At 50.5% G+C, this 27,924-nt stretch overlaps 2 protein-coding genes across 3 annotated transcripts in view; one reads left to right on the plus strand and one right to left on the minus strand.

Annotated features, from left to right (window-relative positions):
• GPRC5B (G protein-coupled receptor class C group 5 member B) overlaps positions 1-19,943 on the plus strand; it is a 20,591-nt gene extending 648 nt beyond the window's left edge. The window contains exons 2-4 of one of the 2 annotated variants that reach the window (XM_024744371.1): positions 8,649-9,662; positions 16,896-17,005; positions 18,371-19,943. In XM_024744371.1, coding sequence (XP_024600139.1) covers positions 8,649-9,662; positions 16,896-17,005; positions 18,371-18,415 — 1,169 coding nt within the window. In that variant the 3' untranslated portion in view covers positions 18,416-19,943. Of the gene's footprint in view, positions 1-8,641; positions 9,663-16,895; positions 17,006-18,370 lie in introns of those variants that run through there. The other variant, XM_024744372.1, reaches the window with a different exon arrangement.
• Positions 19,944-21,318: 1,375 nt separating this feature from the next.
• The window catches only part of IQCK (IQ motif containing K), a 122,969-nt gene continuing 116,363 nt past the window's right edge, over positions 21,319-27,924 (minus strand). Inside the window, exon 9 of the mRNA XM_024744373.1 lies at positions 21,319-22,380. Within this exon, the coding sequence (XP_024600141.1) occupies positions 22,325-22,380 (56 nt within the window). The 3' untranslated portion in view covers positions 21,319-22,324. The remainder of the gene's footprint in view (positions 22,381-27,924) is intronic.

Raw genomic sequence — 27,924 nt, forward strand, 5'->3', positions numbered from 1 at the left:
GGGAGGACCACAGGCAAAGGGCAGCTGGGACTGTAAGGGAGTCCAGGCGTGTCCGAGTGACTCCTGTGAGGGCAGCCACGGGCAGGGCTGCGTGGCAAGCCCGTGGGGCCTGAGCACAGACAGGGCAGACGGAGCCGGGGGCACAGGGGCCGAGTTGGGGGGTGAGCTGCCGCACCTGCCATAGGGGCAGGGGGCCGAGCTCGCAGCCGGCCGTGGCTGCGCACTGCGGGAAAGGAGGGGACACGACGGGCGAGAAGAGCTGAGCTCTGGGGCTGCGGGAAGAAATGAGGGGCGAATGCATACAATGGCGGGATGTTAGCGTTGCTGTTGCGGCCAAGCTAGAGGTGAGGATCAGCCCTGTGCTGCGTCCCCCCCCCAACTTGGGGGACACGGGCTTCCAGCGCCAAGCACCCCGGGATCCCTACCGCCTGCACCCTCCTCGGCCTGGGGGAGTTGGCCAACCAGCCAGGGAGGGGGCGTACCGAGCTTACCACCGAGGACGGCCCCAGCGCAGCCCGCGGGTTTCCTACCCGGCTCTGTCACTCCCAGGCCTAGCCAACACCCCACCACACGCACACACCCACCCAACATGTCCCCAGTTCGCTAAGGGGCGGCTCCTTGGAGCGCGGACAAAGGCCCCTGGAGTGTGGCGGGCAGCCGCGTCCCCGCCTGGGGCCCCGGGCCACGCGCCACATTGGCTGCCCAACTGCGCCAGCATGGGGTGGGGGGCACCTGAGCAGAGCCCCGGAGGAACTGGGAAATCCTCGCAAAGACAAGAGAAGTGGGGGAGGGACTTGGCACAAAAGCTTTAGAACTTCAGCCGAGGAACCTTGATTCAGAAGTTTCCCCACGGGCGGGGGCTCTCTGGAGGATTTCAGACTTTGAGTTAAAACTGCATGCAAATAGGATGTAAATAGAATGCAAATGGTCGGTTGGGAGCACTTCACTGGGCCAGTTTTGTACCTAGACTGCGGAGTGAACAGTTTCCTATCTGTTCCCTGCTCTGTCTGAAAAGGGGTCAGCTGAGTTGGGGAGGGAAAAGATGGAAGTGGGAAGGAGTCGCCATTTGGGGCCCAGGCAGCAAGAAAAGCAGTTTTGTTAGAAAGAGAAGCTCAAAATCTTTATTGGTTAATGTGTTATTTCAATAAATATGCCAGCTACGGAAGTGGCAGATAAGCCCCTGCTCTCAGGGCACTGGGGAGGTGGGTGAACACTAAATAAGTAAATAAATAGTAAGTAGCTAGAACTTCTGATTGGGATAAGGGTTGCCAGGAAAAGAAAGCAGAGTGCTGTAAAATAAAGTGACAAGAGTATGTACACATAAGGGAGGACTGTGCTGGGGAGTGACATGTTAGTGGAGCCCCGCTGTGGGGGAGGGGGCACTGACAGACGCAGGGGGAAGACTGAACCAGGCAGAGGGCACCGCAAGTGCAAAGGCTTGGAGGTGGGAATGAGTGCAGAGAAAATGAACAAAGGCCATTGTGGCTGGAGCTCATAGGCAGATGTGGAGAGCGGGGTTGGAAAGGGGATGGCAGGGACCAGACAGACCACGATCTTTTGGGCCATGGAAAGGAGTTTAGGTTTTATTCTCCTTGGACTGGTGAACCCTTGCAGGATTTGGAGTGGAAAGCCACGAGATCTGATTTTTAAACGCTCCCCTGACCTTTACAAGGAGACGAAAAGCGGCTTCCTTTTCATTCTGCCTCTGAGGGTGGCAAGGCGCCGGGAGCCTCCGAAGGGGACCTGTGGGGACTGCTTTGAGCCTGGCTGGTCCTGTAAGCCTACGCCAGGGGTACGTCAGGTTTTAAAACCCACTTCCCACTTTTAGGCAGTTTTTGCCCCCCCTAAGTGGCCCCCACCCAGAGCCCAACGCCCCATAAGCACTTCCATGCAGAGCTTCCTGGGGGTTCTGAGTTAGTCACATTTTCTTCTCAGAATTACAGCCTCAGAGGAACCATCCACCCTGGAATGGGCAGCCAAGGATGCAATTTGCATTTAAATGATTGCTTTTATTTACAGGGTTGGAGCTGCTTTGCATATTCATGGCTCACGGAGCCTGTGTTCTGGCAACCCTGTTTACTAACCTGTGAGGGTTATTAAATCCAAGGGCCCCCAGATAGGCTGGTGGTCTGGGTGGCCTTGGGAACTGAAGATTATGAGATGGTGTAACTTGCAAAAGACATCAAAGGGTTAGATTGCAAGTCTGGGAAATAGTTTAATGTCAGGAAACCTTGTAACAGTTTCATCCCTCTGGAGCAGGAAATGCACCAGCGGCTATAATGGGAGTGGGCAGGGACAGAGTGTGATGCTGGGGTGTGTGAGGGGACTGACTCTGCAGCCTTATCCTGGGCTTCTGTCCAACAGAGGGAGTCCAACAAGGGGTGCAGTGGCCTTGAGGTCAGCAGTTGGGAGAAGTGGGTTCTAGTTCCGGCTCGGCCCATCAATTCCAGGAAGCCTCTGGCCAAGTTGCATTACCTCTTTGTATTCCCAACAGGACAATGGGAATCGTAATTGTAATAAGCCAGGAGCCAATGCTCCCTGTCTGCGGTGCTGAGTACTTTCTAAGTACGTTTCACATCAGCCTTGTGAAAGTGGCACTATCATTATCCTTGTTTTACAGAAGAAGAGACTGAAGGTCAGAGAGGTTAAGTGAGTAATGCCCAATGTCACACAGTTCTGTCTGACTTTCCTCCAACTGAGGTCTTCCACTCTTGAGGAGACTGACGGGAGTGTAAATCCTGTGCCAGGTATTCATCGGGTACTGAATTGTTAGACATGCCCAGGGCTAGGAAAGCCCCTCCAGATCTGTTTAGTTTTTCTTTCCCTTCCGTGCTCCAGCGCCTCCCCCCTTCTTTAGAGAAGGTGGGTTTAAGATTCCTCTGCTGGTAGCCCCCGAGGCGAAGCAGGTCAGAATGGTGTGTTCCAGAGCAGTTTTGTATATCTTGTGTCTCCTTTCATATGGGTAGATGGCAACGTGGGGATGCTAGTTCCCAGGAGAATGGCTGGTGTCCCATTTCTGGGTGTCTGGCTCTGACTCCTCAACAGGGACACCCAGTTTCAGGGCACGCAGGCTGGCCTCAGGTCCTCCAGCACCGGTTCCTCTCTGGAAAACCACCTTCACAGCAAGGCTCCCATTTAGAGCACCTGCTGTGGGGATCAGGAGAGTTTGGGAGTTTCCAAGGTAGACCACCCCCAAAGGGTTCTCCCCTTCACACCACCTCAGGGACCTCTCTGCTTCGTGTGTGACTGGGGAGGCTGGAAACCAGTGGTGGACAAACACCTGGGTGAGCCCCTGTTTCAGCCATGGCAACCACCCCTCCTGGAAAAGCAAAGTCAGAAAAGTTCATAACCTCAGAGCATTCGCCAATCTTTTATTTAACATTTTATATAAGTGCTTACCCCATGCTATCTATTGTCCTAAACTCTAATTATTAATTATTTTAATCCTCACAAGAACCCTGCAAGATGGGTATTATCACCCCCATTTTGCAGATGAAGAAACTGAGACTAGTAAGGTTAAGTCAGCCGCCCATGGTCACAGGGTTCTCGCAAGTGCCAGGGGCAGAACTTGAAACCGGAAGTTTATGCTGCTTGGCCAGGATTGAGCCTGGGAGAAGCAGCCCTGCTTGTGGCCTTCGGGCAGGCAGCGCTGTCCTCGCGCAAGGAATCTTGCCTGCATTCTTTCCAGCCTCTGCAGGCCCCAGCTTGCGAGGAACATGCTGCTCCACCACCTGCCGGTAGCTTCTGGCCCCTCTGCGGGGAGAGAGAGAGAGAGAGTGTGCGCGCGCGCACGCGGGCCTGTGTGCGCGGGCCTGCATGTGCGATGCAGTGTTTTTAAGAGCATCTGAATGAGTCACATTTCTGGGAGCCTGGCTGGCAGCAAAGTAATTAGTATGTGAGCCGAGTCTTGCACATTCATCACTTTATTCATTACTCCTTTTGAGGAGCTGCATGCCTACATCCCACGGGTCTGTTGCCATGTATTCATCCCTTCCCAATCAGCCCTGCCTTGCGGCTGACTCCAAACCTCTAATCTTGTTTTGTGCAGTTTGGGGTTCCTGGAGAGCTGCTCCATTCTCAGCAGCGGGGAGGCCCCAGGTGGCTGAAGGGGCAGGATGGGGCTTACCCGACAGTGGGTGAGATGGAGCGTGAGTGAGCACTGCCCCCTGGGCCTGGGACAGGGATAGTGGGGCGGAAGGTGCCGGGCCATCGTCCAGGCTCCCCCACTGCATATGTTCGTGCTTCTCAAACCTCAGTGCACCGAAGCATCTGAGCACACCTGGACCTTATCGTAGGGCTGTGGAGACACAGGTGGCCAGGCCCACTGCTGAGCGTCTGCATTTCTAACAAGTTCCCGGGCAGCCAGTCTGAAGATCAGACTTTGACTTAAGCCTCTCAGGCCCTCAGTCCCCTCCTCTATAAAATGACAATGAGAGCATCTTCCTGCCAGGTGACATGAGGGTTGGAGACCACGTTTAATCAGTCGATTGATTCAGCAACTGGGCCATGAGCCCTGCCCATGTGCCAGGCACTGGGGAATCGGTGCAGAACAAGACAAACAAGAGCCTGGGTGTGTGGGATCAGACCAAAAGGGTAATAAAATAAAATATTTGAAAACTGTGGCACATGCTATGAAGATAAGGATCGGGAGTATCGGTGTAGAGCATGAAGAGGCAGAGGGAACCTAATTTAGATAGACTGGCCAGCAAGGTCTCACCGTGTGACATTCCCAGAGCCCTGGTCTGTAGTAAGAGCCCAGTAACAACAGTACAATTGTTTGTCTCCTGGCTCCACCACTTTCTAGCTATGTGACCTTGGACAAGCCAACTGGCTTCTCTGTTTTATTTCCTGTAAAATGGAGACAGTAATAGAACTTGCCTCGTGGTGTCATTGTCCAGATGATAAGGTATTAATATATGTGAAGCGCACAGAAGAGGGCCCGGTGCATGGTGAGCACCTATGCGAGCTAACAGTCATTGTCGTGGTCACTATGGCAGTAAGAGAAAACTCTGCAGGGCAGAACCCCCCAGAAATCCTAGATGAGCTGGACTCAGCGTCATTCTGTGAGGTGGTGTGTAGCCTCCCTCCTGTTCATCCTGGACATTGTTCTGTAGAACGATGGCTGTCACCTCATGGGCATCTTTAGCAATGAAAATGACCTACTTGGGACAACTGGACCCTATCGAAGCCTCTGGCTGCCTGGATGTTGGGTAGGGAGGGCTTCCTGGAAGAAGAGGACCACATCATGTGGGACGTATAATAGAACTTCCTTGTTAGCAAGTAACATAAACCCATCTCAAACTGGCTTAATCCAAAAAAGAGAAGTTAATTGGCTGCTGGAACTGCAAAGACCAGGGTATCTGGCTTCAGGCGTAACTGAATCCAGCCTTTCTGTGTATTAGGACTCTGGTCCATCACGTGGCCGTTTCCTGTGAGTCAGCTTTACTCTCAGACAGGTTCTGTCCCTGTGATGGTAAATAAGTCCTCTCCAGCTCCAGGTGTATACCCTTTTAGCTTATTAACCCCGACAACAAGAGAAAACCTCTTTCCAGTTAATTCTAGCAAAAATCCTAAGACTGATTCTCATGGGTCTGGTTGGGGCCAGGTGCCTGTTCATGAACCAGTCAGTGTGGCCAAAGGGTGGGATAAATGCTCTGATTGGCCAGGCTGGGTCGGGTGCTTGCAGCTGGGGCTCAAGGCAGCTCTCCAAAGGAAATTCAGGAGCTCTCTTCAGAAATGAGAGAAACGGAGGCAGGACAACAAAAACAACAGCTGTCCCAGAAGGAGAGGGTTCCAACCTTGGGAATGAAAGCAGAAAGCAAGAGTGTATCTATTTCCCATCTCAGAAAGGAGTCAGAGCTAGAGACCTGGACCCCAGCCGTAAGAACCTGCATAATTTCAGAAGCGTGGTCACCATCTTGATATTTTCTTCATCCACACTGGTTTCCTGTTGTGGCTGGAAGGACAATCAGGAAGGGGGACGAGCTGGTGGAACCCAGTCCCAATTTGTAGGCAGGCCTGGAGAGAGGAGATTCCCCCAAGAGAATGAGGGGAGGCAGCTAAAGAAGCCCAAGTTCTTGCGAGGAAAGGACCTGAGGCCTGAGGCTGAGAGGCCTGGCTGGTTTCCTGGCTTCACCCTCGTCAACTCTGTTCTCCGGTGTATAAACCAGGCTTTCTCAACCTCAGCACTGCTGACACGTGGGGCCGGATCCTCCTTTGTGTTGAGAGCCATCTCAGGCATTGGAGGGTGCTTACCCACTGGATGCCAATTGCACCCCGCCCTCCCCAGTTGTGACAACCAAAAATGTCCCTAGACATGCCTCAGTGTCCCTTGGGATCAAAATTGCCGCCCCTGGTTGAGAACCACCGGCCTGCAGGTGGGTGGGAGAGTTGGGGAGAGGGTTGGTGGTCAAGACTCCAGAAGCACATTCCTACCCGTCCTCTCCCAGCCACCCTGGAGGTGAGACTGGCTGATGTGTGGCCTAGAGAGGCCGCCTGGGGTGTGTCTTGTTGTCACTTGCTGAGAAGTCCCCTGGTCACACTTGCCATTGATGAGAGGTCTAGGGGAAATCCACTGCACTGTACCGGGGGCCTGATGGCATTTTGTTCCAGCATACCCGGTTCTTAAACTTGGATTCCCAGTGTGCTCTTGTGAGATGCAGCTCTGGCCAGGACAGTATTTTTTTAAAGGTGGTACGCTGGGATATGCCAGTGGGTATGCAACGTGAGTTCCATCAACAAGTATTTCAATGTGCTGGGTTTTCTTTTGAGTCGATTTCAAGGACTTGGTGAGTCCGTTAAGTAAATAACTTACGGTGGGTTTGTAGACAAGGTGTAAACAGCCGAGGTGGCACTCCAGTGACTGAAGCAGCAGAGCCCCGAATAGTGGCAGGACCACGGGCCTGATCGCCGGTGTCTGGGGTGCTTGTTTCAGGAGCATCTCTTGCCAGATGCCTTCCGTTCCCAGTCTGCCTTCCTTCATCTATAGGCAAAGAAGCTGGTCCATATAGTACCAGGCTCCTTCTCATTCGGCAGCATCAGTAATTTATCCCAGTTGATGGCCTTGCGGCCAAGGCAGGATCAGAGCTGCTCACCGTAACCCATCAAGGAGCAGAGAGAGAGGTGGTCGATACCGCATTTACTTAAGAAAGCCCCAGGGATGTGCTGAGCTGCCCTGGAGGTGGCTGGTTACAGCCTCACTGTGGGTGGAGCTAAGGCCGTAAGTCTGGCTCAAGACGCCTGGAAACATCACTGCAGAGCTGTGCAGGCATGGCTTTCCCAAGGCCAGGCTCCCTCCAAAAGCAAGGAGCTGGTGGCAGTGGGTAGAGGAGAGTCCTGGTGAGAAGTCTCATTCACTCAGTATTTAGGAAGCATCTAGTGTGCTTTTATGCTAGTACTTGACCAGTGGTCCTCATCCTGGTGATTTTCCCCCCAGGGGACACTGGCAGTGTCTAAAAACTTGGGAGGTTGTCACAATTGGGGGAGGGTGTGAGCTTCAGTCACCTAGTGGGTAGAGGCCAGTGATGCTGCTACACATCCTGCAATGCACAGGACAACCCCCCAGACAAGGAAGAATGAGGCCCGAGGCTGAGAAACCCTGGGTTATGCTGATGAACGAGACAGACAGTGTCCCTGTCATCCTGTAGCTAGTGGTGAAGAAAGACAGGAAGGGAGGAGAGGAGGAAGGGACAGGAGAAACAAAGTAAACAGGCAAAAAGATGACAGATGCGATTAGAGCTAAGAAATAGATGAGAGACGCTGGGGGTGGGGATGGGGGTGTGACCTTGGCCAAGGTCTGAGTGGATGACATTAGAGCTGAGACCATTGTGGGGAGGGGCAGTTTTCCATAAAAGCAGGGTGTGGAGGGTAATCTAGGCAGAGGGAGGAGGGGAAGACGAGACAGGGGTTAATAAGCCCATCTCCTGGCGGCTGTGTGGACTCCATGAGGCATGGAGGCATCCCCGGCAGAGGTGGGCTGGCTGGAGTGAGAGGATGGATTCTCAGCAGATATTTGTGGGAGGGGTGGGATGTGCGAGGGGAGAGGGGGGAAAGGGGGGAACCCAGGAAGACCGTTCACACTACATTTGAAACGCTGGGAAGCTTCTAAGAGGGGATGCGTCTAGGAGCTGAGTGGCGTGACCTTGGGCAGGTGTCCCAACCTCCTCAAGACTGTTGTGTCACCGTCACCAGTGTGAGGACTGGATGTGTCGAGTGCCTGGCCGAGGGTGAGTCATCGGTAAATGTCAGCTGTTAGCGCTGAGAGACTGAGACGGGTAGTGCGTGCCCCTCTCCCAGCGAGCGCTCGGCCCATGACCGTCTCTTCAAGTCTCATTTTATTCCCTTATTTTTGAAGAGCTCAGACATGGCCTCAAATTCAAAGAATATGAAAGAGTATCCAGAGAAAGTGAGTCCCCCTCCCATCCTCTCCTCCAGCCACTAGCACTGATGGTTCACGGCTGTTCACTGAGCCCGGGCTAGGGGGTAGATGGGGGCCGAAATCCCCGCCCCTCCTCCAGGCTGTCCTGCCTGGAGAAGGGGGCTGGCGGGTTTGAAGTGAGGTGGGTCTTCTTAAAGAAGTCAGGAGAGTGGGAGTCTTACAATGAATTGGTCTTTTCCCCCCAACTTTTCTGGAACGTTCATGGTGTCAGAGAGAAAGATGAGAACCCACCAGGTGCTTGCTTTCCTCCTGCTCTTCGTGATTGCCTCCGGGGCCTCCGAGAACACCAGCACGTCCCGGGGCTGCGGGCTGGACCTTCTTCCTCAGTACGTGTCCCTGTGCGACCTGGACACCATCTGGGGCATCGTGGTGGAGGCCGTGGCAGGGGCGGGCGCCCTGATCACACTGCTTCTGATTCTCATCCTCCTGGTGCGCCTGCCGTTCATCAAGGACAAGGAGAAGAAGGACCCCGTGGGCCTCCACTTCCTCTTCCTCCTGGGGACCCTGGGCCTCTTCGGCCTGACGTTCGCCTTCATCATCCGGGAGGATGAGACCATCTGCTCCGTCCGCCGGTTCCTCTGGGGCGTCCTCTTCGCGCTCTGCTTCTCCTGCCTGCTGAGCCAGGCGTGGCGCGTGCGGAGGCTGGTCCGCCACGGCAAGAGCCCGTCGGGCTGGCAGCTGGTGGGCGTGGCCCTGTGCCTGATGCTCGTGCAGGTCATCATCGCCATCGAGTGGCTGGTGCTGACCGTGCTGCGCGACGAGAAGCCGGCCTGTGCCTACGAGCCGATGGACTTCACGATGGCCCTCATCTACGACATGGTACTGCTCGTGGCCACCCTGGGGCTGGCCCTCTTCACGCTGTGCGGCAAGTTCAAGAAGTGGAAGCAGAACGGGGTCTGCATCCTGGTCACGGCCTTCCTCTCCGTGCTCGTCTGGGTGGCCTGGATGACCATGTACCTCTTTGGCAACGCGGAGCTGCGGCAGGGAGACGCCTGGGGAGACCCCACCTTGGCCATCACGCTGGTGGCCAGTGGCTGGGTCTTCGTCATCTTCCACGCCATCCCAGAGATCCACTGCACCATCCTGCCCTCCCCGCAGGAGAACACGCCCAACTACTTCGACACGTCGCAGCCGAGGATGCGGGAGACGGCGTTTGAGGAGGACGTGCCGCTGCCGCGGACCTACATGGAGAACAAGGCCTTCTCGATGGATGAACGCAGTGCGGGTAAAGTGGGCACCGCCCCGCTGGGTTAGGCTGTTCTTTGCAAAAGTGCGCTCTCCTTTTTCTCCACCGGGGTTGGGTGGTCCTGGGGATGGTCCTGGCAGATCAGAGCCTACAGACGTTGACCGCTGTGCTGAAACGGGCCCAGAGCTGCATTCTTATTTAGCATCAACCCATTTAATATAAAAAGCCAGGTTTCTGGCCTTTTTCGCAAATATGGATCTGGCAGTGCTGGGCTGCCATTCCCACCTGGCAGCAGTCGTGTGAAGCTGGCTGCAAAGGCTCTGTCTCTTACCCCTCACCGAGTTGTGGTGGCCCTTTAGGTGGGGATCCACTTTCTCTTCACCACACTCCCTGTCCCGGCCGCTATAACATATCAACATTAAGTCCCTGGCTCCCTGGAAGTGTTTACGATTGCAGCCCATGTGCTGGATGGATGCAGGGGATGATGAGGGGCAATGTTCCAGTCCCCCCTCCTTCCTCTGTCTCCAGGAGTGTTATGAATTTGGGCCCTGGAGTCAGACGTCTGGGTTGGGATCCTGCCTCTGTCACTTCCTAGATGTTAAGGCTTTGTGTACCCCAGAGACCTGTTGAGAGGGGTAACATACTGAGGGGCTCCCACGGCACCTGGCTTGTTGGATGGGCATCTTGGTTGGGTTCCCCCGAAAGCAGAGCCTGCGATGTTGTAGGTGGTTTACTTAGGAGGTGGCCCCTGCCAGGGAGAATGAGACTGGGATGGCAGAAACGCCAGAACAAGAGCATCAAAGAGCTGGTTACCACCGCGGGCAGCTGGGGCTCATCCCTGCCAGGGACACGTGTAGAACGAGCCTCAGAACCGATCCTCGGAGGACAGGAGGCTGCGGCATCTGTCCACCAACTCCTATCTCCCACTGTCATGAGCGTCTCCCAGGGCTCCCGTAAATGGGCTGAACAAGTTCCATTAGCCCGCACGGCAGAAAAGAGATTTGGTGGGCACTTCGAGTAGAGGTGGTCTGAGCACCCAGGCTGTGTGCCACCGCTGCGGCAGGATTCCCAAGAGGGAAGGGCTGAGAGGAGGTGGCCCAGGCCCCAGGTGCCCCTGCTGTAGACGCTGGAGAAGTCTCTTACAATTGTTGCTTAAAGCAAGTCGGCTGAGCTCCCAGCACTTGAGATTAATTAAAATGGCTTTTTCTCAGTTACCTAAAAATTTATCAGGAGCTACAGTAATAATTAGCGGCAGCACTAGTAATAATTAATCACCTAGTATAACCATTTATTGAACACTGCCTCCATGCCAGGCACTATTCTAACTTCTTAACCTGCATTATCTCATTAGTTCACCCCTCCACCTGATGAGGTAGGGTCTCTTATTATCCCCATCTTACAGATGAATAAATGGAGGCTGTAAGAGGTTCAGTCTTGCCTGATGACATACAGCTAGGAGGTGGCCCATTCCAGATGGTCATGGTCCCCTTTTCTCTGATGCTCACCCAGGTGCCTGGGCAGTGCCCACTGTCTGGTCATACTACGAAGTCAGCCTTGTTGGGTTGAGTGCCGAGGCCCAGAGCACAGCCACCCACCCCTGCAGGCAGGGGGAAGCACATCAAGCCACCAGGTCCTCCAAGGCCACCCTCAGCCCTCCTCTCCACCAGGATGTGCCCAGCGGCTTCTGAACCCCTGCTCCTGGCCAGACCCACAGGAGAGAATGACAGACCTTCCAGAAAGCCCCAAGCCTGCAAGCCTCTGTTTGTCAATAGATTTGGCAGGGATGAGCCGCAACTCTGGTGGGGCTGGCTCCGTGGATTGCCAGGAGAAGATGAGGGTCAGGATGGGGGTCATCACTCACTGGGAGGCCAGAGGGCCCCTCAGGGCATGTGATGAGCAGAGGCCAGGCACCTGGCCAGTTCCTGGGGTCCTGGTGGAGCCACCTCTTCCTTGGCTTCTCCTGGAATAGGATCCTCTGTATCTGAGACCCGTGGACTCCCCTTGGACCTCAAAGGTAACAGGAACTCTCGAAATGGATGTAAATTTTTATACATCCAATTGGGAATTAGTCTGTTGCTTTGTCAGATTCTCAAAGCCATTCGTAATCCCCAGAAAGTTAAGAACCAGTGTTGTTGAACCCGATAATCTAGTTTACTTGCAGTGAAAGGGGGGTGCTAGAACTACACAAGTAGTAGGGGCTTCAAAAGTAAGGATGGCTAACCTCTACTGGGTGCTTACCATGGACCAGGTACCATTCTGAGCATTTTAGCGGCTAATCTCATTTAATCCCTACAATAACCCAGTGAGGTCCATTTTGCAGACAGAAAACTAAGGCACGGAGAGGCTGAACAACTTGCCCAAGAGGCAGAGCCAGGGTTTGAACCCAGGCGGCCTGACTCCAGAGCCCCACACACTGACCACTCTGCCACAGAATTTCTCTTCTCTTCTTAAAGCACTTTAGTGTCCCTCATCTCACAGATGTGTTAGGACTCTCTGAGAAGACAGGGATTATAGGCCCCATTTTACAGAGCAGGATACTGAGTCCAGGAGTGTCAGGCAACTTGTTCAGGCTCACAGCACAGCTCACAGCAGAGCAGGGAGAGAGAAGGTTGGTTTTCTGAATCCTGTGCATCCTTTCTTGTGAAAATGCATCCAGTACGTCATATCCACGTAAGATCCAGAGATCTAAGGGATTTGGGACCCACGTCAGTACCAGGAGTACCAGTGCTGGCACAGGGCGTGATAGGGTCTCCAGAGGTGCCCCACAGGCCCTTCTGTTTCAAATGCTATGTTCCAAAGCCAAGGAGGTTGTCCCTCATTCCCCTCTTTCTTTTCCAAAACAAAAATAGCTTTATTATTCCTTTCTGATGACAAAAGATCAACAATAATCAGGTAGGAGTTCAGCAAGTGAAAATAATAAAAATTGCTCAGAATCCCATTGCCCAAAGGCAACTACTGCTGACTGTTTGCTCTCATCTTGCCAGACATCTCTTGATGAGTGCGCGCGCACACACACACACACACACACACACACACACACACACACACACACCAATCCTGTAGAGCAGTTCTTAACCTGTCTGCATGTTAGAATCTCTTGGGTGCCTGCCCCTCATTCTGACTGAGTAAGTCGGTTTGGGCTCAGGTATTTTAAGCTCTCCAAGTGCTTCTAAGATGTAACCAGGTTGAAACCACTGGTCTAAGTGGTCTTCTGTTACGTGCTTGCTTAAATCAACAGTATATCACGGAGGGAGGCCTTTCCAGGTCGGCGACAGCAGAGCTACAGTATTCTTTTCACGAGGCAGAGATCACTAGGAGGTACCATAATTTATTTTTCTGATCTTAGCTGGTGAATATTCTGCTTGTTTCTGGCTTTCCGTATAAGTAATGCTGCAATGAACGTTCTTATCCATCCATGTTTGTGCCCTCGATCAATTAACTCCTACACATGTGTCAAAAGAGTCTGCACCTTTCCATCTTGATATATACTGCCAGATGCCATCCCACAGAAAGGCGGACTAATTTAGTCTCCCCTGAACAATTATATGAGCGCCCCATCTCCCCACCCCTTCACCAACCTTGGATGTTTTCAGACTTAACAGCCCAATCCTTCCAAATGTGTGTCTGCCAAAATTCACATGGGCACGAGGCAAAGCCAATTCCCTTGGAAGACTCACAGGGAGAGACTAAATTGTCATCCTGGCTAGGATTGTCTTTGTTCTAGAAACACTACTTTGCTGGCTGGGGAATGCCTGGGCACCCTCCCTTGCCATGGTGAGAACAGCTGTTCTCATCTTTGGTCTGACCTCAGCCAGCTTGTATTTTAGGGAACCAGGCCCCACAAGGGGCCTTACCCGGGAGCTACAGTTGGCCCTGTTTCTCCTGTATTTTATCTAGCCAGCCTTTCAGGCTCTGTACTCTTGAGAGTCCATCCCTGAAGTTGAGATGGGAAGGGCATTCCCCAGGCTGGACTGTGGCTCAGCCACTGCTCCCTTATTTCCTAACCCCCCAGTGAGATCTCAGATATGTAGGACCTCGCCAGCCTGCTGTTTCTTAATGAGTATCAACAAGGCAGGAGGGGGGCTTCCCTGGTGGCGCAGTGGTTAAGAATCTGCCTGCCAACGGGTTCGAGCCCTGGTCCGGGAAGATCCCACATGCCGCGGAGCAACTAAGCCCGTGCGCCACAACTACTGAGCCTGCGCTCTAGAGCCTGTGAGCCACAGCTACTGAAGCCCACGTGCCTAGAGCCCGGGCTCCACAAGAGAAGCCACTGCAATGAGAAACCCGTGCACCGCAACTAGAGGAAGGCCACGTGCAGCAACAAAGACCCAACTCAGCCAAAAAAAAAAATAATAATTAATTAATTAATTAGAAAACAAGGCATGAGGTATGTGATAGAAGATGAAAATACCCTGAAGGATATAGCACTTCAGATCACATGTTGGAAAGCGTTAACAAGGTACATTAAATGTTCACCTTTCAAAGGAGCAAGAAAGAAAAGGGTTCTTTCTTCTGTTAGGGGATTTGGGCTCTCTGATCTCATTAGGCCAAGGGCTATTTAAACTCTGCCCCTTCGCTTCCCAGTGGAAGGCCCTGTGTCAGTCAGCTTTGGGGGCAGGGCGAATCTCGCCTCACTTGCAGAGTCTAAACAGGAGAAGACTGGCATTTAGCCTATGATCTTAAATTCCTGTTGGGACCTCCTTATGGATGAGCCCTACTTGCCTTTCAGAGCTGACCCAGGTCAGAGTGGAGTGTTAGTTGGAAAACTCTGCTCTGAAGCAATTTAAGCAAAACAACACAAAACAACAATGAACTAAGGTACTGGGGGTCAGGCTTCAGAAATGGATAGATCCAGGAAGCTCAAGTGATGACAAGATTTGGTCTCTCTCCAGCTCTTGGCTCTGTTAGAATCCTGGCAGCACACGGCTCTAGGCTTACACAGAGTCCCAGCAGAAAAGAGGAACATTTCCCAGGATGCTTGAGGAACAATCCCAGAATTAGCTCTGACTGGACCTGATTGGCCAGGCCCCAATTATATGCCCACCTCAGGGCCAGGGAAGGAGACAGTTGTAGCCAGTACTCAGGACCTAGAATGTGGGAGGGATGTTTACCAGAGGAGAACAGCAGATAACCACTACACAGAGGGATCCTTGGGCCAAGGCATCCCACAGACGGCCTGTAGAGTCTAGCCTTTGTTTTTTGAAGAGAATGGTTTAGAGCCAGATCCCCCCACCATAGCCGGCAGGGTCTCTGCATTATGAGGAAAGCTGTGCTGTTTGGTTTTCCCTCTCTTTCAAGGAGGTCTTGGCTAGGAATTGGGACTAGTGAGGGTCCATGGACTCTGTCCCCTAGTCTGCTTCTCTACTTCCCAGGAAGGTCATCTTGTCAGCCTGTGCATGGGAGCTGTTGAAGGCTTGGAGATGCTAAAGCAAAGAGTCTGTTTTGGAACATGCATTCCCCACCCTGCCTTGGTTCAGTCTGGGCTGAGCTGCCCCTAATGCAGGGGTCCCCAACCCCCAGGCCGCAGACTGGTAGTGGTCCTTAGCGGTCCGTGGCCTATTAGGGACAGCAGCAGGCGAGCGAGCAAAGCTTCATCTGCCGCTCCCCATCGCTCCCCATCGCTCCCCATCGCGCCCCATCGCTCCCCATCGCTCCCCAACGCTCCCTAACGCTCCTCATTCCCATCACTCCCCATCGCTCCCCATCGCGCCCCATCGCTCCCCATCGCTCCCCATCGCTCGCATTACCATCTGAACCATCCCCCCACCTCCAGCCCCGCTCCGGCCCCTACCCTGCCCCCGGTCCATGGAAAAATTGTCTTCCATGAAACCGGTCCCTAGTGCCAAAAGGTTGGGGACCGCTGCCCTAATGTCACTTAAATTCAGATTGCTTCTAAGTAACTAAATGTGATGGTTAAAAACAAAGTATTTGGGGCCAGAATAGTGTGATGGTCAAGAACACAGATTCTCTCTGCTTGGGTTCAAATGCTGGTTCTTACCAGCTGTGTGACCTTAGGCAAGTTACCTAATCCCTCTGTGCCCGTGTAAAATGGCATCTCACAATTGAGAAAGACTTTTGTTTTGTTTTGATTTTTTTTTATAGTGCTTCTTGTTTCTGTTATTTCTTAATGGACTATTTTTTAGAGCAGTTTTAGGTACAGAAAATTTGAACAGGAAGTACAGGGAATTCCTGCCTGCCCCCTCCCCTGCTTTTCCCTGTTATTAACAACTTTCATTAGTGTTACGTTTGTCGCAGTGGATGAATCAATATTGATACATTATTATTAACTAAAGTCCATAATTAACATCTTAGAGGTCACTCTTTGTACAGTTCTAGGGGTTTGGACAAATGCATGATGTCATGTCTCCACCATTATAGTATCACCCAGAATAGTTCCAATGCCCTAAAAATTCCCTGTGCTCCCCCCAAACCTTTGGCAATCACTAATCTTTTCACTGTCTCTATAGTTTAGCCTTTTCCAGAATACTATAGTTGGAATCATACAGTGAGTTTTTACAGCCTGGCTGCTTTCACTTAGTAATATACATTTCTCGGTTCCACCACGTCTTTTTGTATCATCCTATTTTCTTCACCAAAAAAAGGAAATTTAGATGTCTAAAAGTACCCTGCAAATAAGAAACACCATTTACTCTCCTTTCAGAGGTAGAAAGTGATGACATATTTTGCTATCTTTGCTTCAGATCTCCCTTTTTTTCCTGTCTACAAATGACCCCACTCATGTGTCTGGGCCCCTCTGTCCTCTTCCCCGTCACTTTTCCCTGAAGACGTCCGACTTCTACCATGTACTTGTGGTCCAGGGTCTCAGGGTTGCCCACCTCTGTGTGTATCCAGAAACCGTGTTGCACAGTGTGGTGTTGAACTTGTCAGGGATGGCACTCAGTAGTGAGGAGGTCTTTTGTCAGAAAACTACTTCTGAGGGATACAGGCGCTCCCGCATCACCCATGGCCTGCGGGGGCAGGGGAGGGCCGGGCGAGGCTCCACCCGAGGCTCCACCCGGGGTCCCCTCCCTGAGAGCCGCCTGCGCCCTGGATTCTGCAAACTCCCCAACCCCACTGAGAAGGGTCAGGCTCCAAGAGAGCCAGAGAACAAAGCGCCTTTGTGACTTTTGTTTTGAATCTGGCTTGTGACAAAGGGGAGGGGTGGGGGTGTGTGTGCCTGGAGCGTGATGTTGATGCAGGGGAAGAAAACAAAATTCAAAATTGTGTCTTCTTTTTTTTTTTTTTGGTGTTGCCTTTCCCTCCCTCCCTCAGCTCTCCGAACAGGATTTCGCAATGGCAGCTTGGGAAACAGACCCAGCGCTCCGTTCAGAAGTAACGTGTATCAGCCAACTGAGATGGCCGTTGTGCTCAACGGGGGGACTGTAAGTATCAGGAGGTGATGTTTGGCAGGAAGCCTAGGAGTGGTCAGTGTTGGGGGGCAGCTTTGATGGGGACACACCGCTCTGCAGAGGCTGCTTACAGGGCTGCAAAGACAGCGGCTCACGTCGACACCCCTTGCGGCTAAGGATGCATGCAATGCTTCCATTTTTCTCCTTTCCTCTCGACCCCCTTTCTCCATGCACGGAACATCCACCTGTACTTAGCTGACCGTTTGTAGATTCGTTTGAAAGAGTCCCTGTTTTTTGGGGCTCTTGCACCCAGTGAATTAATTCTCTGGTTTTCATTATGCAGAAGGTGCCCCCGTCCATGCTGTCCTTCAGAAGTGACTTTTAGGAAAAGCCCAGAGTCACGAAACCCTGGCAGATTTTGCTAGCATCCAACCTAGTTGAGCTCTCTTGTCCCCTGCTCCCTGCCTGCACACCGTGCCCCAGCTGGGTACTGGGTTCCAACTTCTTAAAACATTTCTGAAGAAACTGAAGTGATTATCATTTCCCTCCCGTGAACACAAAAACAGGTTTACTATCTGATGCCAAACAGACCTTCAGCAGAATTGTCACCATTTACATTTTGCCTCCGTGGACTTACATCATTTTCTTTCTCTGGCAATCTAAAAGCTCGCTCTCATTCCCACATTTAATTTCCAAACATAGCTACATGCTTCTTTCAGAAACAGCACATGAGCCAGTTTACACGTGTAAATTGGATTTCCATGCTTTATATCATGTGCCAGTTCCATAACTCCACCTGAACTTTTTTGTTTTTAATGTGAGTCAGGGATGGTCTTTGATCTCTAGAGGGAACTTTGGTTTTCCTGGCCTTCAGATGGTATGGGATGCATCCGTTTGCATTGGCGTGGAATGGGCTCAAAGCAAGCAGGCTCACGGATTGCGTTTGTGAAGACCCCCAGCCATCCATTGGCCTGTTTCTTGTTGGGCACCAAGAAAAGCCTAAGTTTCACGCGTTTGGCCTGCGTGTTTTAATAAATTTAGTTAGAAAACAGCCCCATCAGTCATTCTTATCATTCTGATAAACCTTCTGATCAGTCATTCTTCAGCCCCCCTGGTCTGGTCAAGGCCAGTGTGCATAAAAACACCCTGGATTTAGAAAGTGAGGTGGGGTTCTGGGTAAAGAAACATATTTGTTCAGGTTCATGATTACAGAAAAGGGCAGATGGCCTTCCCCAAAATGGAGCATCGTACAGAACACATAGTGGTTGCTGCTTTTCCTGGGAATTATTCAGCCCAGAAAAGACAAGGTAACTTATCTATGGTACGCTGTTAACAAACTGGTTTCTGACGTTGACGTTGCAAAGCACGGAGTTCTTAGTGTGTTATTCCTGTTTCCAGATCCCAACTGCTCCGCCAAGTTACGCTGGAAGACACCTCTGGTGAAAGACTTTAAGTTCCAGAGAATAAGAATCTCTCTTACCGATTTTATTCCCTGGCTGTGTCTTTCTTGAGGGAGAAATCAGTAACAGTAGCTGAACAAGGCCGCCTCGCAGCCAGGAGATTTGGAAATCCTAGACAAGGGGATTTTGTGTAAATGTGAACACTGCTGAACTGAAAAGCTAACACCGACTGCCCTCCCCTCCCCTGCCACACACACACACACACACACACACACACACACACACACACACACACACACACACACACACACACCCCTAATACCAAACCAACCTCAAACCCTGCAAACTAAAGCAAAGCTAATTGCAGTAGGATTAGGCTCACTCGAACGTGTGGCTGAGAAGACTGTTTCATCCTCTGGGTGTAGAACAGAACCAAGTTCACAGCCAGTGGGCCGGGCTGATGTTGGTTGAACATGGAGATCCCACACCATCGCCCCTCCCCAGCAAGTGCTGGACCTCAGGCAGCCTCTTGGAGATGACCATTTCACTGAGGAGGATGAACTGTGGCTTTCCCACAGGACTGCCTCTTGGTTTTCACATTTCAGGGGGGTCAGGAGCAGTTAAGGAGATCGTGAGTGTGATTCCGAGGCGAGGCCCAGCCGAATCATGGGGAGAGCTTTAAAAGCAGTGGTGGAGGGAGCCTGCCACGTGCCAAAGAAGAAAAGGCTGTCTGGGAGTTGAAGGGACCATCAGGCTTAGAAAGCGGCAGCCAGCCACTGTTCCTTCTCTGGGCCTCTTGCTCTGCCGTTGATGGCAGGAAGCAAGCATGCCTCCTTCTGCGGGGCAGTTTCTGGCTGGGCCAGCCGTCTCTCCCCTGATCACCTCTCCCTCTTCCCTCCTCATGAGTGTTCCTCCAGCCCTTCCCCAGTTCTATCCCCACGTCCATTTCAAAAGCTCAGAGAGTGCACTAGCTTGGCCAGAGGCCAATGCCACAGCAGATTTCCCATGATGCTGTCACCTGGCAGGGGTGCCCCAGGGTGGAGAGGTAACGCCTGCTGCCTAGCAAGCAGTGAGTTCTTGGGTCTTCTCTGCGGATGTAGTGAAAGGTCCAGGGTGGGGTGAAGCACGTGGGGGTTTCTTGCTGCTTTGGGAGGGTATGGGGGACATTTTTGTCTTGGTTTTCTGCAAGTTCCATGAAAATGGTTCTCTTCAAAGCCCATTGTTTCTGTCATGATTTCCGTCTGTCCTCAGCAAGTCATTCCTTTATTTGGCATTTCCAACATCTCGGCCATTAAAAGCCCCATGTTCTCTGCACTGTTTGGCCAGTATAATCGCTAGCAATGATTCAAAGCAAAGAGTTTTAACCTGACGGCGTGGAATGTAAAAATGAGGGCGGGTCCTTTTGCATATACTCTAATCACTGTATTGCTTTTTTCTATAAAACCAACCCATAAGCCTTTAACCTTTAAAGAAAATGAAAAAGGTTAGTGTTTGGGGGGAAACCGACCTCTTCATAAGCCGTTATGTCTGAGCTGAGTATGTTTTAATAAACCTTCTGATTTTTCTCGAGGCCCTAGTCTGCTGTGTCCCATCCTCTCCCTCCCCTGCCCGCATCCTTGTAGAGCACCGGGGTAGCGAGGCCAATCTGGCCACCCCTGTGTAGCCCTCCTTCAGATTAGCGCATTTCCGTGGGTTGCCAGCATGGGGAAGAGGGAGCATGGCGCCAGAATGCCACCCCTACCTGACCTTCGGGAAGCGCCCGCCCGCCCCACCCCCGGAGCACGTGCTTGCTTCTAGGGAGAGAATCCCATCCCAGCCCTCTGTGCCAGGAGGGTCACTGGGTGGACTGGAACTTGGAGTATGGGGGCGGGGGGTGGACGGAGAGAAGCTAGGACCCAGGGTGGAGGCAGATGCATGCAGACCCAGAATTCTGAAAGTCACAGAAATCTCTGAACACCTCGGTCCCATCTGGTGAAAAACGGCCGCGTTACATGTTCTCGTGCCGGGAAACGGTCGCTCACTCGCACTCCCTGGAGTCCTTCAGAGCTCTTTGATCCCATCAGTGACTCAGGCTGCAAGAGCTCCCCTTGCAGAGGGGAGAGCAGACACGGCCACAACCTCTCTAAGTTCTTGGCGGTCCAGGCGTGTCAGGTGGCGCAGCATAGATGGCTACGAGCGGAAAGGAACGTTTCACCACCGTAGAAATGGAACCGGCTTTGAGCCACAGGAAACCTCACTTAATGAGACCTTTTTCTTTCCTTTTCTTTTTAAATCTCTGATAGTTTTTGCACTTCTGGGTTTTATTTTGGCTTTGAGGTCAAGAGTGGGCTGAATGCTCTCCCAGTGAGGGTGGAGACAGGGAGTGAGGGGAGAGGGCAGAGAACTGTTCTTACAATGGCTTCACCTGAAGGGTGCGAAGAGACATCTTTGCCAAGAGACTGTGGCAGCCAGCTGCCCCCATGGAGTGAAGTTTAAATACAAAATTAAATGGCACCGCTGTTTAAGGTCTGTTTATGTAAACAAGACATTGGGGGAAGATGACCTGGAAGGAGAGCCTGTGTGATCAAAACACCTAATTGTAAGCACAAATCTTTCCAGGTCCAGTTATCAAACTCACCTTGGGACTATAAGAGCCACTCTTTCCCCTCTAATAGAAAACGGTCATTCTGTGCTGGATTTCCCCTGGAGATGGAGTGGAGGGAGGGAGGCAATCGGCCCCAACAATTGACAAACTGGGAAGTTCTGTGTGTCTCAAGGGTTGCAGATTTGGTTGTTGAAAGCGGGGGAGTCACTGTTTTAGCACAGATTCTGTCAGGGCCCACAGAACGTGGGCAAAGTGGGAGGGGTCTTCCTGGTTAGGTAAGGCTGAGTTGAACCCCGAACCGAAAGGGAGCATTGTGGCTTTTATAATCCAATGATGCAATGATTATACCAGCTTACAAGGAGTTCTCAGCAGGTGCTTTTTATTCATTGATAAAGAGCTAAGGCTCATTTTTGATAGATAATATATATTTATTAAATGTATTAATGTGTGTTTTATAATGTACCTTTATCCTCCCCTGGCTGACTGTTGCATACTTTAAAAAAATCGTGAAAGAAATTTCAGGACAATCAATGTGTACCATAAACGACTGTATATCAATATTACAAATTTAAAAGATTGTAAAGCATGGGCAAATAGGTTTTATTTTCAAAATGCTGTTCTTAACACAAAAAATAAAGGCTTTACTATTTACTTAAGACGTGTGGTAGCTTGTCAAAACAACCCAATACAACTACTTGGCTTTCAGATCTGCCTGGCGGCTAAGTCCGTGGCATTTTGAATGGGAGAATCCCGGTTAGCAGCAAACTGCAGGACAATTGAGGGTAATAAGTCCGTTTACCCATAAAATGAGGCATTTCTAGAATGCTTTGGGGCCTAGACAACAAAAATTCTTTATCTTTATTGTTGTCTGGGTTTAAGTGTCTTATCTTGATGCAGTCAAAGTTAAGGGTCAGTCTCCTTGGGAAATGATCACAGGCAATAATGACTTTTTTATGAAAAGAGTACTCACCGGATAAACTTAAAACCCACTGCAGAGGTTTGGGACTTTATTTTAAATATGGATCTTTGCAAAGGTGGCCAAAACCGGGAAACTGGTAACTAGAGAAAACTTCAACATCTCTTGGAATCAGAGTTCATTGTACATTTTAGCAGTGGTTGGTATAGAAGAATATTCCTGAAGCACTGAGGAAATATACGGATGAAAGAATAAAATTGGGGGATAATGCAGAAAGTTAAAACTAGTACTTTCTTATGATAAACTATTTGGAGTAAAACATGTTTGCAACGAAAGGTTCTTATCCGAATGCACCAAATCTAGCTGTTCAAGAAAGCACAATAGAGGAAGCATAACTTGAACATTTTCAAGTGGAGTAACTGGAGCAAAGAGGGGAAAGGTATCGACAGCTGTTAAGGTTGTGGAGTCTTAGCTGCAGCCTCTTCTTCATCCTCCATTTTGCATTTTACTGCAAAGAAATGAAAGAGAAAGTCAGGGTCAATTTACAAGCCTAGACAGACTTGGCTTCTGGAAACTGCAGACTTTGATACACAGAAGTCAGTTGCTTCGAAACCCACTGAGCGACTGCGATGGTTCTGGTCCCGTGGATCTACCGGGGAAGAACACAGGGCCTTTGTCCTCCACCGGCAGCACCTGAAGTTTCAAAGCCACTTCACGTAACGTTCACGGCCATTCTGAGTTCAGTTCAGAAGAAGGTCAAAAGTATGCTTTGCAGGTCGGGGGCACTGAAGGAAGGAAGTTTTACTAAAGATGATGACAGATTCGAGGCTCTTGACTCAACCAAATCTGTCACCACTCACCCTGTTCCCCCCACACCCAAAATTAACAACTCAGGACAGCACTGGGGTCAGTTCGAGGCCAGAAGAGAATCTTTTCTAGTCTTTTACGGTCCGGACAAGAATGTAATCCGGGTGATTTCCTGAGTCGGCCAAAGAGGAAAGTTAGCTGAACGCAGAGCACTGCACTATTTGTAAGGGTAATTGTCCCAATAGATAAAAACCCCTTCCGCCAAATATATGGAAACCCAGTCCCCTGGTGGGTGGGAGATCCATTTGGAAAGACCCTCTCTTTTTAATAAAGCTTCGCTTCTAGTGTCCAAGTTAATGCCTGAAGGGTTATTCAGAGCAAGGCTGCAGGCTCTGGCCATGCTTGAAGAGCAGTGTTCGCGTAGAAGGGGTGTTGGGGGTTGGTACTGGGTAGAGCAGGGGTTTCGGTCGAGCCTGAACTCCCAGCGGCTGAGGGCACACGCTGGCCATGGACCCCATCACATGCAGCACAGTGGACTAAACAGGCTAGCCCAGCAGTCTTCAGGCTGGCGCTACACAAAGACTTCCCAAGGGTTCTTGGTCATGGTTTATTCAAAGACAGTTTCCAAATCTTGGCTTTCTTGCGTGGACTTGCAGTTGCTCATTTCCCTTTCCTACCTCTCCCCATCCTGGCATTACCCAGGGTGTAAAAAATCCCCAGGTGCCAAACAAGGACGCAATTTGAAATGTTGGCATCCCCAGAGTCTCCTTTACTTTCTATACTTAATAACTATCAAATTTTAGAATGTATGTAGTTGGCTTTGTGAACTGGCATTGTATTAATAACTCTAACCAGAAACATATTTTCAATACCAGGAGCCTGTGGTCACAGGAAAATTAATTTTTTTTCAATGTGTACTATTTTTGTTCCATATATATAGAAGCTGTACAGGTAACCACAGTGAAGACTCTGTGTGCCTCTAGGCCTATTGATGATGACAATGCATGAGCGAGGATGGTCCACACCTAGGAGGTGCTCTCCCAGTATCCCGCTGGCCCATGACGTAATCTAGGATACGAATGTTTAGCAACAGGCTGGGGTGGCGGAGTTCTGATTTGTAGCATTTGCCAGTTTCCATGTCTGATTTCAAGCTACCAGCCTGATGACATAAGACAGAGGTAGGGAGGGGCGCACACAACCAGATGGAACAGCTCAGCACAGGGCTGTTCCTGATCCCCACGGGGAGGTGTGCAGGGAAACCCAGGCGCATGATGGTTTTCCACGTGTGGTTGGGGGACCAGCAGTGTTTGCATCACTGGGAACCTATTAGAAATGCACATCCAGGCCCCCCGCCCCAGACCTATAGAATCAAAACTTGGGGGTGGAGCCCAGCCATCAGTATTCTTAACAAGCCCTGCCCCCCGCCCCGGTGATTCTGATGGACACTAGATAAAGTTGAGACCCACTGACTACTGGTTTTTTATGCTGGGTGCGTTTAAGAATTACCTAGGTAGCTTCTGAAACCTGTTGGTACCTGGATCTCGCCCCAGACATTCTGATGTAATTGGTCTGGGGCCCGGGCATCAGTATTTATTCAAAGCTGTGTGTTGCTAAGATTCAGGGTCAAGAATCTTTCTTGCTAAGGGTCAAGAAACCCAAACCTTGGTTGGAGTCCCTTAAGGAAACGTGAATGCAAAGACCCTCAGAGCAGTTCACAGGAGTCTCAAAGTCTCAAAACTTAAGCCATCTGAATGACATTCTCTCTGGCCTACAACTGGCAGACAGACACTTAAGGCTACTGGTAGCGTGGAAGGAAAGAGGAATTGGCTGATGGGAGGAGTTCCCAAGCCTTGGGTTTTCTTTAGTTCCTCAACCCTGCTGGAAGGAAGAATTCACCTGCATGCCTTTCCTTTGTCCAATCCTGTCATGCCTTGAGACCCTCCTCCCCACACCTAGATTTTGACCTTGCCTGGGAAAAAGCCCCTCTCTCTTTTAGATCATTATACAAAAGTCTCGAAGGAGGAGAGTAGAAAGGGATGCTGGGGACACTCCTTCAAGTTGGAGAGTCAAGACACTAACTAGAGTTGATGGACTGGAAGTAAAGGTGTTGTGAAGCCTCCTGATGGAATCACCTGGAACTCTGAACACTCCTGGTGCCCAGCCCCACCCCAGCCAATCAGGTCAGAATCTCTGGAGGTGGGGACTGCCCACCGGTGCAAACACACTGGAAAACTGGCAATATTAAGTGAAACTGAGCATGCACGTACACTCCCCACAATGCAGCGATTCCATTCCTGTATCCAGCCCCTGGAGAAGCCCTTGCACACGTTACTGGCAGACATCGGTGAGGATGTTCATGATAGCAGAAAACTGGAAACAACCCCAAAAATCCATCACCAGCTGACTGCATAAATAAACTGTGGTTTACTGGAACAGTGAGTATACAGCACTGAACCCCAACGAACCACAGCTACCTGTGTCGGCTTACCTTAGCTTACGGTATTGAAGAAAAAGATGCAAGGCACAGAATAATACATACAGTGTGATTCTATGTATAGCAAATCTAAATGTAGAGGGTTGCATATAAAGATGAAGAGTAAATAAAAGCAAGAGAACGATTATCACAAAAGTTAGGGTAAGTGGCTTCATGGTGGGAGGGGGAGCTTTAAAAGTGTTCAGTGTTCCACTTCCTTAACTGGTATGGTGGTTACCTGAGTGTTTGCTTTATAGCTATCTGTGTTTTATGGTTGCTATTATATGTATATTTCATCTCCTCCCAAGAAAAGAGTTGATGGACTGGAAGTAAAGGTGTTGTGAAGAAGAAGAAATAAAGACGGTTGTCTGTAACTTGAAACTACAAAGTCAACTAATTAAGGAACGGGAAAGAGCAATTTAACTCTTTCGGAGGCGGGGGATGGGATTTAAGTGAGCTAATTCTCATCTGTCACATCAGGAAATCAGGAGATAGTGTCTAAACTTTTCCCTAACCCTAACCCTAACCATAACCACCCAGAGAAACAGCTCAGAGCTCAAAGTGACTGCCATAGAAGAGGGTGACCGAGATGATGTTCATTCATCCTCCTGTTTTATCCTATATACCTGTAACCACGGGAACCATGTACAAGGATTACTTTGCTACAAATTAAGAAGCAGATAACATCTCTCCTTAGTGGTTTTCCTCCTCCAGGTCTCGGTGGAACCTTGCACAGGCAGGTTATTCAGTAGAAGGAGGGGGCAAGGGAAGAGGCAGTGGAGGGGAGCAGGCAGTGAGATGAAAGACCCCAGTTTCCACCTTAGTTTAGAGACATCACTGTGGTTGGCTTCCAGCACCAACACACGGCTGCCTCCATGGCCCTACGCTGTCCTTGTACCCCTTGGCGGACTGGTGCAGAGCCAGTTACGGAAGACCTTGAGAGAGAGGAAGATCCCAGAGTGATGCACCAGCCCTCCAGCTTCAGTTAAAAGCAGCGTGACAAGAAAGGTCTTGCATACTAGTGAGACCCGCTTACGCTCTCCTCCTCTCCACTGCCCCCCGCGCTCTCCTGTTCACTCAGTGACAGAGCTGAGAACCCCAGACATGGCTAGAGAAGCTGCCTAAGACATAGGGAGGAAATTCAGGGACCACAGCGTCATCCAGCTACTCATTCAGTGTTGCCCAGATGTGGCCTCGGCACAAAGGACCAGCTGGGGCAAAAATACAGATTCCTGGGCCCTGCCTCAAACCTTGATAATCAGAATCTCGATGAGTGAGTGGGAATCGGCACCCACCACCTCTGCGCTTTGAGTGATCCTTCTGATGTGACAAGTTTGGGAAAGAGCGCTGTATCACTCAGCTATCACTCAGTGCCTGTTTCCTGAGGGCCCACTTCTGAGAGGGGCCCTGCCTCCTGAGGGCCTGGGAGGGGCAAGACCCGCAAAGTGCTCAGCACTGAGTCTGATCCAGAGACACACACACTACATATTAGCTATTACTATTTTCAGGGCACAGTCTTTGACCTCAAGAAGCTCACAGAGGGGGAGGCAGGAAAATTAACAGGGAATTAGAGATGCCTACACACCAAAGAGAGAAGCTGCTTCAGTAAATGTGCCTCCATCACACAGATGGGTCCTGGGGTTACAAAGAGAAGACTGGTTCACACTCTCAAGTCAGCTATATATATTAAAAAAAAGTTTATTTTTCTTGAAAACAAGTGATTCCTATTTTATATTTAGTTCTGAGTGAGATGTTCATAATACATCCTTTAAATGTGACTGCCCTGTAAAAAATAAAATTACATTCATAACTAAGTGGTGGCCCAGCATTTCAACTCTTAAAAAAACTAAATATAGATAAAACGATTGAAAAGAAATGGGTGAATTTTTGTTTTCCCAAATGTCTACCGTCCACGTGCATCGCTATACCATTGGGGAAAACTTTCTAAAAGAATTACCAGAAAATATACCAGACAGAAGATAAACAGACTATCAGGGCATCAACATGTACACGGTCAGGCAGACCGCAGAGGTGGGGAGAGGCAGGGAGGAGGAAACGTCGGGAGCTGGGGAGTCCCAGGGGAGCTGGCCTCCCAGTATCAGCAGACCCACTGTTGGGAGACCCCAGGGGGAGATCCACCCAAGGGTGAAGTTGCCTTAGTAGAGGTGACCACTGAAAAAATATTAATGAAATGTATGCTAGGAATAGTTTCTGATCGGGGAATTGGTAGAAAAGTAATGTTTCCCCCTCAGTTTGCTTGCTCACAGAAGGGTAGACTTTGGTGTCAAGCAGACCCAGTGTTCAAATCCTGGCTCTGCCGTCTGCTAGCTGGGTGACCCCAGCCCCAAACCCATTTCCTCGTTTGAACTAAGTAAAATAATCTTGACCTCACGGAGTCCTTATGAGATCAGGGAGATAATGTACCGAATGTGCCCAGTGCAGGGACTGATACGTTGTAGGTATTCAACAAATGTGACTTCTTTTCCCCTGAGTGGCCTGTAGAAATACAAGCTGAAATGCGGCTAAAGAGTTCACTTAGCATCTTTTAAAACTTATAACGTGTCACTCATCATCTGAAAGTTAGTTATCTTGCAAGCTCAGCTATCAAACATGGCCAAGGATTTGAAAGTAAGCAGAAGAAGCCAGTGTAGATGTTTTGGAATGTGTGCCCCAAACTCTGGTGTTTTAGTTGCAGGAGTGTTTCTGAGACCTCTCTCAGAGCTTGTGTGCCCATCCTTAAAGCGTAATTCGGGCAAGCTGAGCTACCAGATT

The sequence above is a fragment of the Neophocaena asiaeorientalis genome, unplaced genomic scaffold (assembly GCF_003031525.2).
Source record: "Neophocaena asiaeorientalis asiaeorientalis breed wild unplaced genomic scaffold, Neophocaena_asiaeorientalis_V1.1 scaffold91, whole genome shotgun sequence".
In the NCBI taxonomy this organism is placed as follows: domain Eukaryota; kingdom Metazoa; phylum Chordata; class Mammalia; order Artiodactyla; family Phocoenidae; genus Neophocaena; species Neophocaena asiaeorientalis.